At 35.6% G+C, this 14,958-nt stretch overlaps 1 protein-coding gene across 1 annotated transcript; it reads right to left on the minus strand.

Moving 5' to 3' along the window:
• Nucleotides 1–10,985: 10,985 nt before the first annotated feature.
• On the minus strand, nt 10,986–14,168 carry LOC126592293 (receptor-like protein 7). Its single transcript, XM_050258000.1, has 2 exons — nt 13,091–14,168; nt 10,986–13,021 (listed from the first exon to the last, which is right to left on the minus strand). Exons 1-2 carry the CDS (start codon nt 14,166–14,168, stop codon nt 10,986–10,988), a joined length of 3,114 nt encoding a protein of 1,037 aa, XP_050113957.1.
• Between the last annotated feature and the right edge of the window lie 790 nt (nt 14,169–14,958).

A 14,958-nucleotide genomic window follows, 5' to 3' on the forward strand; every position in this document is an offset into this window, starting at 1 on the left:
GATAATTCTAAATTATTTAATGAGTTAACTTGGTATTCGAAGGGTTAAATCAACAAATCCTGGTTCTGGTTGTGACCTGGAATGTGATCCATTAACTCAACACCTTGAACTTTTTTTTGTCTCATTCGGTGGTTGTATAGCAGGATTCAAATATTGCTTTCCCTTGTTGTTTATTAATGCAACATTCTTGAACAGTAAATACCAAGGGCACCTTATTGTAGCATGTGGAGAGCAAGGAGACCAAGGTATGATTAAGCAGTATCTTTTTTGTTTATGTTGTACTTGTTGAGGCTTTTGGCTTAGGTTTATGTTTTACAATATGAAGTACAAGTTTATGGTTGATTTAGAGTTTAGGGTTTCAGAATGAGTACTACGGGTTGAAGATGGAATGGGTTTTTGGGGGTGGTTTTTGGTGTAAGGTTTTAGAAATTTTGGAGTGGGGTGGAGCTTATGGCTTAGGGTTTAGCTCGCGGGCTTTGGGTGAAGCTCAAAACCTACGAGCTAAACCCTAAGCCATAAGCAAGTAACCATATACATTGCGTTTTCTTTGAAGAGATAATTTATTTGTTCTTAGCAGAGTCATTCAACAATTAGATTCTAGAGTTTCGAGAATTTCTTGAATTGCCTTGTTGGAAGACATTCGAAAGAAATTGATGGTGTTGAATGCTAATCGTAGATTGGAAGCTGAGAAGTGGACTAAAATTCTTTGTCCGGAGATGGAGAAGACTTTGAAGGGTGCAATTGAGGTTGGTAGGTGTTGGTCTATTCACTGTTCAAGTGTGACAATTTTAGAAGTGATTGAGGATTGGTCTGTGATGGTTGATTTAGAGTCAAAGACCTATTTTTGTCGTCTTTGGCAAATTAATGGGGTTTCGTGTGCACATGCATTGATAGCCATGGTATCAATATGAGCATATGTTTATGATTATATTGAAGATTATTTCAAGGCAGATTTCTATCGGAAGGCATATGAATATCCGATTTTTCCTATACCAACAATTGAGAAAGGATTGGAGAATGATGGTTCAGTTGATCAAGATCAAGTTGTGCTCCCTCCAATTACTAAGCGATGTCCCAGAAGACCTGTAACAAAGAGGATCAAATCTTTTTGTGATACGAAGAGAGCCTTGAAGTGCAGTCAATGTAGTTTGGTGAAATGGCACAATAAGAAGACATGCAAGGCAATTATTAATTGAATTTGAATTTTTAGTTTATGTATGTTGACACATTTGTTTCCTGGTTCAGTTTTTATCATTTGAATTTGGACAGTAAAATGTAGTGTGCATTTTATGCTTCTGCTTTTGTCTTTGGATTCAGACACTTCGCTTCAGTGCTTGTTTCCTGGTTCAGTTTTTACCATTTGAATGTAGATACTATAAAGCAGTTTTCGTATCTTGCTTCTATTTTCACCTTTGGATTCAGACACTATAATGCAGTTTCCGTTTTGTACTTCTGTTTTTGCCTTTAGATTCAGACATTGCGTTGAAGTTTCTATTTTGTGTTTTTGTTTTTGCCCTTGGGTTTAGACATTGCGTTGAAGCGTTTGTTTCCTGGTTCAATTTTTACCTTTGAATTAGACTTTGCTTTTTCGAATGTCTATCTTGATTAGCCACATCAAAATAGTTGTTTATTGATAAATTGATTTGAATTTGTGTGGGTGTACATGTTTAGAATTTTTTGAGGTGTGTGGTGGAGCTTATAAAATAGAGTTTAGGTCCTGGGTTTTAAAAATATGCATTGCATTTTCTGTTTTGTCTAAAGGCATTTTCATATTCAAAATGTAACAAGACAAGTATCAAATAAACAAACACATGATAATCATCAACAAAAATTCATCTAATTTCTAGAACTAACATATATCCAATAGAGTGATATCATATAAGCTTCTTGATATCACACCTAGAAACATATCATCATACTTCAAAAAGACCAACATTATTGTCTTAGAAGCCTTTGGACCAACAACATTCAAATGAAGTCATACTTCAAAAAGGCTAACAAAAAAGGTTTACGAAATTAACATAATATTGTTTTCAAATGAAGTCATTCTTCAAGCTCCAAAGTGCAGTTTTTGTGGCGTAGAAGCCTTTGGATCAACGATGCTCTATACTTTGCCATGAAATTTTTGGTGACTATATTTGGAACAGTTATTCCTTGGGCAAGAAAGTCCATGTAAAACATGATAAATATCCCACAATCCAAGCTGCAAAACAAGATGTAAGTATAAAATCTTGCAATTTGTTTTTGTGTTTACTATTATACGAAATAAGTGAGACATTTGTACTTACTCAATTGAATCTTGTTGTGCACAATCATCACTTTTTTCAAACACATATTGACAACTGTTATGCAAAATCCATGATAGAGTTTGCTCCTCAAAGTTGTTAAGGTCTTTCTTTGTCATTGTAGGCACTTTGTTTCCTTCACCCGACATTTGGCTTTTCCCATTTTCTAGCACCGGCCTCTTCCCTAGAGCATCCATTCTTCAACAATTTGTTTCTTGATGTCAAAACAATAATCATTATCTTAGTTTCTAATTTTTGTTGTACCTTAAGAAAATAATGAAAAAATGTTATTACTTACCAATTGCTTAACTATGTCGATACATCTTTCAGTACTCTTAATGTTTAGGGTCCTTAATGGATTGTAGTGTGTCCACTTTTGTAGTCTTTTGTGGAAGACAAGCAATGTGTAGTGAGATTCCTTTTCAGAAACTATTGGAAAGAATATGTCATCAACATCTCCAAGTTTCTCCCACATCGGCTTATATAAATTTTGGCTCCATGTCAACTCCACATAATCTTTCATCATTTGTTATAAAAAAATTAAGTGAAAATTCATCAGTTACGAGCCTATGAGTTTGAAATATGTTCTTAATTTCTAGTAATTGTATTATATATACTTAGTTCTATACATTCAGACACTACAACATAGTGTCTAATTTTTTATTCTGTTTTTTCTTTAGATTCAGATACTGCAACGTAGTGTCCTATTTTTTCTTTGGATTCAGACACTACAACACAGTGTCTAGTTCCTGATTTTGTAAACATTAAGGTAGATTAGGATACTTACCCAAGTATAGGTTGATATGAATTGTGGTGTTTGTAACTTCTCTTTACTGAGTTTTTCCTCCTCCATTTCAATGTAGACTTCAACAACCTTTTGCACATTCATTTAGAAAGTTAAGTGTTAGCATAGGCAATGCAATGCAATGTACACTTTGAATTATTGTTGTAGTAGGTTTATTTGTTAATTACACTTTGGATTACTATGAGTTAGGTTACAATCTCTTTCACATTGAACTTGTTCAATGTGTCTCTTTTTCCTTTCCAAAAAAATTGACTGAGCATTCAAAGTCAAAATTTATAAACATTAGTACTAAATCATATTATAAACATTAGTACTAAATCATATTATAAACATTAGTACTAAATCATATTGTAACCAAAGTGCTCTATTAAATCAAAGGTATAATGAACTTACTCTTTATCGGAATTTAGCAGGTAGTCTCTAATAACCTCCTTCTCTTTTGGAGTAAGCATATTCCAAACTAGACTCTTTCCCCATTTTAGCTTTGAAAACTGAACTTTCATTTTAGACTTCTTATTAGCACGCTCCAATAGCTCAAGTTTACCACCATTATCCTTGGCAGCTTCCATGGAAGATTCAACATTTATCTCTTGATTGTAACTAGGTAAATCATCATCTTGCTTCTTTCTTTTCTTATTTGTAGTGTTATACTTGTAGCAAGATAGCTTTCTCTTCTTTCTAACTCTTTTTTGCACAGCATCAACTTCGGGACCTTCTGGAGTTGTACTTGCATTCTCTTGAACATTCGCTTCATTTTGCCGAGTTGAAACATCCATAGGATTGGCAAACTCTGCTGCAATGTCCATACTAGTGACTGGATGATCCTCTTGGTATTTTTCGAGCATTTGGTTGTTAGTGTTGTCTTTTGATGTCCCTAATTGCTCTTCAATTATCTTGGCTTCCAACTCTTTTATTCTCTTCTTCAACTTCTCATTTTCATGTTTGAACATACCATTCTCAACTTGTAACCCACATTTATATCTTCCAAATCTTTAATTTTCTTGTTCATCATTTCCACGTGTTCTTCCATTATTTTTGTCATCCGATCTGTTTATTGAACATCTTCTTGTTGTTTCTATTAACATTCATCATAAAATTCAAATGTTAATAATTGAAAACTACAATGCATTTAAAACTTAACAAATTAAGAAACTTCATTGCAGTTATTGTTTACTTACATTTTCATCCTTGCTACCTTCATCCTCGTCACTCTTCTCATTCTCGTCATCCTCATCCTCTTCACCATCCTTATTTGTCACACTAGCAAAATTTTCATCCCTAACATCATCATGATTTCCATAATCATAATCTTCCACATCATCACAATCATCAATCTCACTTTGTGCCTTGAAAAATGGCTACACCATGAAAGTTATTATGTTATAATATGTATGATCAAAAGTAAAACATGCATATAATGCTATGAGTATGTTTATACCTCAATATTTTGAACATTCCCTAATTGGTTGAATTTGGTGTGCAACTCTTGAAGGATCCATTTTGTCATTATTGGTGTGGAGTTCTCCTTCCCAATCATTGGTTGTATGAGAGTGGTTCTCTCACAAAACAGAAACTGCATAAAAATAATGAAATCCATGTTAGGTTAGAAGCTAATTTTTATACTATTAAAACATTAATACAAATATATATATATATATATATATATATATATATATATATATATATTGGACTCACTGGAAGTATAATGATGCAACCACCGATTGGTCCCATTGGTTTATTTTCAGTTTCTTTCGCCTTAGCGTGTTCAACCAATGAAGTGTTGATTAGCTGCAAACAAGTTAAGCCCATGAATATTTAGATAACTCCTCTAACTTCTCGCAATACTCCACAATTTTCGAGTTTAGCGTGCTGGCAGAGTTGCTAAAAAGCATCGTGAGGCATAATTCAAGAAGGATTAACACTACCACATCCTTGTCATAGTCAACAACTTCAAACTCTTCTTCACTCATTCCTTTTCCTTTTCCTTTTGCTTGATTTGAATTCTGTTGAGGTGGATTTGTACCTCATGCAATTGCTTTTCGAAATGCATTATCAAGTCTCACTTTCAATATTTTCCATTTACCAAAATACCTTTGTCGGAAAGTTGAGTTGTACCTTGGCCCCATCATTTTAGGCATCTTTGCTTCATTTGGTAGCCCCAAAACCTTCGTCACTGATTTGGAGGTTATTTTGATACTTTGTTTCCCAAAGTTGAATGACTTGGTTTGATGGTTGAAAACTTTCACCATCTCGTTCAAGTCGAGGTTCGACTTGACTATGTCATCCTTACTCATACGTCCCTCGTAGAATGTCTTTATTACGGGCCAAAATGGAGTTTTCTTTATCAAGTTAATTTGCTTACTATTGAGGATGCCTTTCACCTCCTGAACAATCGTGTTGAACGCAGTCATGTTGCACCTAAACTGCGCATGGTCTAGGTGCTTAGCTTTTCGATCATATGCTCTTCTGTTTTCTTGCCATTTTGCTTTTGTTTTTGAAGTATTGCCTTTCGCTTGTTTATATATCCCTTTAACTTTTTTTGGGGACATGTTTCAACTGTAAAAGAAAAAAATATATAAAGTTCGTGTTTGAATCCATTAACGTAAAAGCACATAACATGAAATAAACACTGCAACGAAGTGTCTGAATTCACATACAAAAAACAAACACTGCGTTGTAGTGTCTGAATCTACAAACCTATTTGATTCTCAATGCATAATCACAGAATAGGAAACAGACACTGCAACAAAGTGTCTAAATCCATAGAACAAGAAATAGATACTGCGTTGCAGTGTTTGAATCCACAAACCTATTTGAATCTGAATGCACAATCACAGAACATGAATCAGACACTGCAACGAAGTTTCTGAATCCACAGAACAAGAAATAGACATTGCAACCATGGTATAAAATATCGATGATATTGGAAATATCGGTAGTCCAAAAACATGGAAATTTCGATGGAAATATCGGGATATTATCGATATCGATAAAAATTGAATAAAAACCCATGGAAATTGTAAGAAAAACTTGGAAATTTTTATTGAAACTTTGGAGAATGTTTATTTAGTCAATTATCTATTAGTTTATTAAAAAAAATTAGAAGGAAATGCATTACATCATAGATTTAACTGATTTAAGTTGATTATACAACGAGCTGGAAAACATTGTGAGTGTAGAAAATATGTAGTAATTAATGAAAAAAAGATTAAACACACAATAATCATTTATATATAATGACTTACTACAATATTTTACACTTTATACATTGCATGGTAAGATACATGAGTGATTTAGTACCACATAAAGTTCCTATGAGGTTCAAAATTTTCACTATCTTCATCATCTCTATATGTAGAGTAAGTTTATTGTGAAGAGTATTCATTAAATGATAAATCCCCAAAATAGTTTTGCATGTAATTGTTAACATGCCACTCATATAAATATAAATATTTTAGCATATTATCACTAAAACATAAGTGATATATGGTGGTTACAGTGTTGGAGGAGTAAAATGATAGGGATTCAAATCCCCTTTGTGTTTTTTTTTCTCTCTTTTTTCCCTTTTTTTTCTTTTTTTTCTTTTTTTTTCCCTTCTTTTACATCGATATTTTCGATATTTTAGCGATATTACACTGATATTTTGACAAAATATTGCTAAAGTGTGAGTGAAATTATCAACATCGATATTATCGTCGATATTGTCGATATTTGTACAATATGTACATGGATATGTTCCGAAATATCCGTGATTCGAAAAAACCGAAATATCCTCGATATTTCGTCGATATTTCAGACTATGACTGTAATGCAGTGTTTGAATCCAAACCTATTTAAATCTGAATGCACAATTACAAAACAGGAAACAGACACTGCAACAAAGTGTCTGAATCCATAGAACAAGAAATAGGCACTGCGTTGTAGTGTCTGAATCCACAAACCTATTTGAATCTCAATGCACAATCACGAAACACGAAACAGGAAACAGACACTGCAGTGTCTGAATCCACAAAATTCAGAATTTGAAATGGAACACATAACCTAAGAAAAAGAGCATGGGAAGCGACGATTAAACTAAACGACATAACCACCATGAATAAAATACACAGAGCCAACAAATGTGCTGAAACGGACTATATTTGTTATATGCCCAAACCAATTTTAACATCCAAACAAGCTCAAATTCAAAACCAAAAGGTATAGTGTGCAAAATTACACCAAATCTCTCAAAACGTAAAAATTCAAAAACACAACTCAAATAACCTAAAACGTAAAAATTGAGGAATAAGAAGAAAATAGGAAGAAACAAATTACCTTAATCGTGATTTCTCAGTTGCAAGTGCAAATTGTTCGTTGGAATCAGCGCAAGTACAAATTGTTTGTTGGAATCATTCATCAGATGATGAAGGTGGTAGGAGGCGATGGAGGTTGAAGGTGTTATGAGGCCGAAAAATGGAGGTTGAAGGTGGTAGGAAGTGATGGAGGTTGAAGTCTGAGAGTGTTTTATGGCTGTTGCGTGATTTAGAATGAAGGAGACGGAAATGTATGGTGTTTTAAATGATAATGGCATCGTTTGTAATTTTAATTTCATTGAGGTGTTTTATCTTAAAGTCTCATTGACCTATTTATAATTCCAATAAATTTGATTGACCTATTATTAATATCATAACTTTTAATTGATTTTATACAAAATCATCCTAATATTAATTTGTTAAAGATTGACGTTGTTATTTTATGAGTCTATTCACATCTCATATACGTAGGGCTAGAAAAAAAATTCGGAATTACCCAAACCCAACCGAAAAATCCCAAATAAAAAATCTCGAAAAATTTGGTAACCCCTACCGAAAAAAATCCCAACGATTCGGTACAGGAATTGGAACTTGGTTGGCAGATGTTTGGGAATCCCAAACCAACTTTTTTTTTTTTTTTGAGTTGAAACGATAGCAACTTTATTAGAATTAAGATGGCATACAATCACCCAAGAGGATGCCCTGGATTAAATCCGGAGGGTCCTCGAACCAATGAAAATTAGAAGGAAAATCTAAGGCCAACTTGGCCATTCTATGGGCCGCACCATTAGCGGAACGACTAATATGACTAAATTTAGAAGACCCAAAACCCCTCAAGTACTCCCGAACATCCTCCAACAATAGATCAGAAAAGGAGAACCCTCGTTTCAAACTCTTCACCCCCTGAACAACCTGCAAGGCATCACACTCTAAAATAATGCACTACACATTTCGTTGGAGAGCCCAGTGAAGACCTTCTCTAGCCACCATTAATTCAACCGTATAGGGGTTACTGACATGGGTAATTCGACGAACGAAACCTCCAACATAGCTACCGGCTTCGTCCCGAAATACCACACCAATTCCCCCCACCTCAGAAGCAACACGAAAAGCACCATCCACGTTTACTTTTACCTAACCTGCAGGAGGAGGAAACCAACGGGACTGCAAAGGCATAGGTTGATTATGAGATAAACGATGAGCATGTGTATAGGCCTCCAATTGGAGATTCACAGTGTAGCTGACCAGAACTGGGTTCTCAATCCTGCCATCCCACAAAAGAGCATTCCTGGCACGCCATATCGCATGATTAAGCATAAGAAACAAATCACATCGGGTGGGAGGAAGAAACTCAACAATCACCAAAAACCAATCCCAAAAGGATGAAGCCGCCGAAAATCGTTGGCCCAAATTCAAATTAGAGGAGGAGAAAACTGTTCGGGCAAATGGACACGCACTAAATACATGTAGCGCCGACTCCGAAGAGGAACTACAAAAAACACAAATGTTGTAACCGTTGGGTAATGTAGGATTTTTGTGTTCCAAGAGGGATGTCAAATGAGTCTTCAAATTTAGGACTTTTTTTGTACTCATTGCATGAGCAGCGACTGTTTTCAAAATAAGACGGTAATTTTTCTTTTTCTTTTAATGTATTCGCATGACAAAAGACTTTGAAGAGGATATTAACTTGACGTTTGTTGGAGTTAACTTATAGTAATATTTATTTATTGACGATTGCAAGATCATCAAGTAGTATTGCAGTCTTTTCGTTCTTTTCGTTGTGATGCCTTTATGGTGGTTCTACAATTTGCAAGGTTTAGTCCATGACCGTTGTCTTTCATGTTGGTTATTATTCTGATTAAAGAACTGTATTGTATTGCTAATAAGTTTCACAAATCAATAATGCATATATTATATTTGCGAGGATTCCAATCTTTTTTTTAACGTGAAACATTTGACGCATAACATTCTATGGTGGCTTAAATTTGATATTTTCGCACCATACAAGTACATCTTTGCTCATCACTTCATGTCTCAATTTTGAAGTATTTAACTAGAACTATATATAAAGTATTTGTTACGAAATATTGGTTGCTGTGAAGAGGTTAGCAAAGATTTGCAATCTAAAGAGATGCGTATTGATGTTGTTATAGAACAAGTACAAGGATTGATCGTTTATTTTGAAAAGTACAGAGAAACTAGTTTGCAGAGGCCAGAATTAATGCTAAAAAGCTTGCTATTGAAATGAACATTGATTTCGTGGTTCTAGAAAAGCATCAAGTTCGTAGCAAAAGACACATTGATGAGAATGATTATGAATCATCCCAATCAACTGACAATCGGCGGAATAATCTTTTAGGGTTCATTACCTCTTACATATAACAGGTCAAGCTATTGGTTCACTAAAGAGAATGTTTGAAGAATATCAAGCATATGATGATATATTTGGGTTTTTGTTCACTTCAGAAATGTTGAATTCGATGGACAATGATAAATTGAAAGATTGTTGTGATCATCTTCAAAACTTTCTCAAGAAAGGTAAGTTCTTTGATGTTGATAGGGATGCATTATTTGTAGAGTTTAAGCTTTTACGAGAGCGTTTGCCGAAAGAAATGAAGACGTTCATTGACATATTGAACTACTTGAAGAGAATGAGTAGTTTCCGGACCACAAGAATTGTATACAGAATTTTGTTGATTATTTGCAGAAAAAAATTTCTCAAAGTTCAAATTATTAAAAGCATAATTGCAATCAACCATAAAGGTTAGATGGACTTGCTTTGATATTGATAGAAAGTGGTTTCTTAGACAAAATTGATTATGAAGGTTTAATTGATGATTTTATCGCAAAGAACGCATGAAGAAGCATCTTTAAGTGAAACTTCAATGCTAGACTTTTTTAAGTTTTATTCATTTGTTTCCTAAGATTGAAGTAGTTGTTGATTATTTAGTAATATGGTTATTTTTGTAGCTTTCTTTACTTTTAATGATATTTAGAAACCGATAATTATTGTGAGTTTTTAAGTTTGTTTTGGTATTTGCTTTTTAGCACCAATACATTGTTCAATTTTTTTTCTAAAACTGTCTTAAAAATTATCCTTTTATAAATTTGGCACAAGACTCCTAAAATATCTCAGAGGCAGCCCTGAGGTACACACGGTAAGTGCAGGGAAACAGTCCTCGCAAGTTGGAACGGCAAGGGCGGAAACAATATAGCCCCTGCAGATTCTGAGCAGCAGCGGCACGGTGGTACGTTAGGTTTTCTTTAGACCTAGCTCTCGATGCTAAGTAGAATTGTACACCCAAAATACTTTCTTATTTATTATTCACTAAAGCTGTACAATATATACACACACAAACCTTGTCTTACAAGGAAAACTATAAACACAACATATTTCCTTCCTAATAAAAGACTCCTACAATGTCTCCAATGATTCTTACAATATATATTCTTAACGACTCAAGTTAACAGAAGGTTGTGCCTCGAACCGTGTCTTTCGACAGGGTTCAATCCTGTTTGCTGGAACTTCACAACTCATAATACAAAACATTTCAAAGAGAAAATGTTACTGCAGAGCACGGTGTATTGCTCTTCGATATCATTTCAACGGGTGCAGCCTTGGTGTATGTGAACATGTCTTCGATGAGGGCCAAATCTTTCCTCCAGCTGAGGGAATATCTTAGCAAGGATTTTATACATGGTTTTGTAATACCATTTACTCCACCTCTTGCAAAACGCAAGTGATCCAGTAGCAATTCCAAAGCCAACAATAAATCCAACTTCAGCACCAATCAGATCCCATTCAATTCCGTGCGTAGAATTTGAATCTTTGCCTTCTAATGTTGGTGACAACCTTGCTGATCCGTCATCTATGTTACCTAGCGATAACGGTGGCCCATATAATCCTTTATTGCCTACGAAGGAATCTGCTGAAAAAGACTGAATCTGAGTGCCGGTTGGAATCTTCCCGACTAGTCGATTGTTCGAGAGATTCAGGAATGAGAGGAAATTAAGTTTGGAAAACTCTGATGGAATTGTTCCGCTCAATCTGTTGTTCGAAAGGTCTAACGATTCAAGTTGTCGTAGGTTGCCTAATAACGATGGGATTGAGCCGGTGAGAGCATTACTGGACAAGTTGAGGCCATAGAGGGATTTCAGTTCTCCCATATCCTCAGGTATTGATCCACTAAACTTGTTGCATGAGATGTCAATCAAGGTGAAAACAGTTAGAATCTTTACCAACTCCATTTGCAGACCTTTACTGGTAACTGTTATAGCATCCTGATAGTACACCTGCTCGAACTCAAGAACTTGAAATCGGAGGTGATTAATCTTTGACATGGCACCATCTTCGTCAGCCATCATTGCTTGCCATGTTTTCAAAAAACTTCCTGGTATTTCGCCAATAAAATTATTGCGAGCTATGTCAATAATTTGAAGCTTTGTCCAGGCACTGTTGGTTTTGAGGCATTCAATGCGATCATAAAGTTTGTTGCAGCGCAAGACAAGTACACGCAAGCTGGATATGCTCTTCAGTAAGCACGGAAAGACATCTGTTATCTGATTGTTTCCCAGGTTTAACACCTCTAACATTGTGCAATTGGCTAGAGATTTTGGGAACTGACCACCAATCACATTGCCATTGAGGTCTAGAGTTTGTAGACTGCAGGGCTGAGGAAAATTATCTGGAAGAGTGCCAGAAAGTTTGTTTCCCCTTAAATTAAGTACTGCCAGTGTCCGGCTCATCGCAGTCAAGCACTGGGGAATCGGGCCACTTAGAGAATTATTGGACAAATCAAGAACCTGAAGATATGGTTTGTTGCACATTGATTCTGGAATGCTTCCATTTAACTTGTTGCTTGAAAAAGAGAAGAACATAGTGTACGTAAGGAAATCACCAATGTCAGCCGGAATGCTTGAGCTGAAATTATTTCTTGAGTAATCCAGATAAGTGGCCAATTGTGGAAGCATTGGGATTTGTCCCTGAAGCTGGTTGGAATGAAGGTCAAGCAGAGACAAAGTAGAAGTAAGATTGAGGAAAGGACCTTGTAGAGTTACCAGAGAGTTGCAAGAAAGATTTAGTTGAACAAGATTACTGATTCTCCAAATCCAGTTGGGTATCTCACCATGAATCTGGTTTTCTGATAGGTCCAAAGTGCTTAATGTTGATTGATTTCTCAAAAAACCTGGGATTCTTCTCAAATTGCCAGAAGCTAACTTCAATGTGGTAATTTTCGGAAATGAAGAATGAGAGGAATTGGTGTGATTGTAATTAATAGACAAGCTATTGCATGAAAGATCAAGACTTGAGAGATTTTTCAGCTGCTGAATATTATTCAGAAGGAAAGAGCCAGTGAAGTTGTTTGAAGAAAGTGAGAGTATTCTAAGCTCTCGTAGATTAAAGATGGACACAGGTAGAGGACCTTCCAAACTGTTGCTGCTCAATTCAAGGTTGTATAGGGTACAAATATTTCCAAATTCAGGCAACTGACCAGAGAAGTGATTGTTGGAAAGCTGTAACTTTTGCAGCAAGGGAAGCGAAAACACAGAAGGTGGAATAGTCCCATCAAGTAGATTGTGTCGCAAATCGAGGTTCACCAGATTAGTAAGGTTTTCCCAGTGAGAGGAATTAATCTGACCTGTTAGCTGATTGTAAGAAAGATTTATTATGGTCAGATGCTTTGCCATACTGAAGGATGGAATTGAACCGTTGAACTGGTTTCTCGACAAGTCCAAATAAACCAACTGTGTAAGGTCTTCCATTGATCTCGGGATTGACCCAATGAAATTGCAAGTTGAAACATCAACGTTGGACAGCAGTTTGAGGTTGCCAATAGAGTTTGGAAGCAACTGGCCCGAAAAATTTGCCCCATTGAGAACCAGGGATTGAAAAGATCCACTCTTCGGAAATTCTGGTAAGGATCCTTGAAGCTGCGGATTACCAGATAAGTCAATACTCTGTAGTGTAGGTACGAGGAAGATCTTCTCCGGAAATGTACCATATAATCCAGAATTCATGAGGAGCAAGGAAGTCAAATTTTTGAACTTTGAGAAGAATTCCGGAACTTGAGTAGACAGATTATTGTTCTCTATCCGAACAACTGAGAGTGATTGAAGCTTCAGTAATGAACTATCAATAGGGCCTGAAAGATTACAAGCTGATAAGCTCAACACTCTCAAGTTTGGGAGTGAAGACGATATCGCTTGGCACCAATTGCTCCCCTGTTCTGATATCCTTACGCCATCTAGATGAAGTTCAACAAGCTCAGAAAACTTCCGAATGAGCACAATCAAATTCGGATTCTCAAGATTCAGTGAAGGATTTCCTGGAAAGTAAAAGGTAGATAAATCAAGAATTTCCAACCTTGTCAAATGTGAAATCTCAATGGGAATTTGCCCGGAATAAGCAGTATTAGACAAGTTTAGATAGCTCAAATTGGTAAGCTTTCCAATTGCAGATGGAATTTCAGAGCCATAACCAACTTCATTGTCGGCCAAATTGAGGTTTTGAAGATGTTGAAGATCAAAGAGGCTGCTTGAATTGCCAATGTTGCCTGAGATACATTCACCACTGATGTCAAGACCAACGACACGTCCATCACTGCAACTAAGACCAGCCCAAGAACAGCAGTCAATGCTTGAATTCCACGATACGAGCTTAGAGGAAATGGAAGGATCAAATACAAGGCTTTGTTTGAAATGGAGCAATGCAAGTTTCTCATCTTGAAGACATTGGCTGTGAACTGGGATGACATTAACACAGAGGTGGATCAACTTAACAGTCATTAAAACTAGAAAGAAATGGAGCAAAGTTTTCATCTTGATAAACTTTTAGAGACACTGCTGGAAGATAATTAGGTGCTGTTAATGGATACGGTGGCTGGCGGCTATAATCTTGTGGAAAACACCTTCATGAAATTTTTCAATATTAGCTCGACTTCGAAGTCTTTAATTAACCATCAAAATAATTTTTCTGACTCGAACCAGGAAAAATGGGGCAGGAAAATAAGGGTTTGAAATATTATATATCTCTTACGTAACAGATGCTATCAACCTTTTCTTTTATATTTTTTACTTGTTTTGCTTGTCAAACCATACAACAACAATGACTTATCCCATTAAGTGAAGTCGACAGTATGAATTTTAAAATGCTATTACGCTCGGTTTTACACCAGATCTATTGTTAGCTCCAAGTACTTCATGTCGTTTCTTAACGTCTTTCCAAATTTTCTCTTTTCTTATGATTTTGCTTGTCAAACAAGATGCAGGAAATTTTAAATTGTGACGATGTCATTCTCATCGAAAGCACTGTATATGTTACATTTTGATGACAAACAGTTTGGCTAGGTTATTACAGTTTGAATAATTCTTGGAAAACAAGATCATAGAATCTCAATTTTTTTTTTTGTTCAAAATAACATAATAGATACCAAAGACGGAGAGTTGGATATCTATAAACTAGCTAGAGCAAGGGAAAAGAAGACAAGGGACCTAAACCAAGTGAGGTGCATCAAGGATGAGGATGGAAAGGTTCTTGCTACAGAGAACGCGGTTAAAGATAGATGGAGAGGTTATT

The sequence above is a fragment of the Malus sylvestris genome, chromosome 12, assembly GCF_916048215.2.
Source record: "Malus sylvestris chromosome 12, drMalSylv7.2, whole genome shotgun sequence".
NCBI classification, from domain to species: domain Eukaryota; kingdom Viridiplantae; phylum Streptophyta; class Magnoliopsida; order Rosales; family Rosaceae; genus Malus; species Malus sylvestris.

What these genes read in the sequence shown, in the direction of transcription:
- LOC126592293 (XM_050258000.1), bottom strand. Translation starts at nt 14,168, where the DNA reads ATGACTGTTAAGTTGATCCACCTCTGTGTTAATGTCATCCCAGTTCAC. An exon ending in GTCGAGAAACCAGTTCAACG is followed by an intron (nt 13,022 to 13,090) that starts GTTCAATTCCAT and finishes ATCAGCTAACAG; the next exon opens with GTCAGATTAATTCCTCTCAC.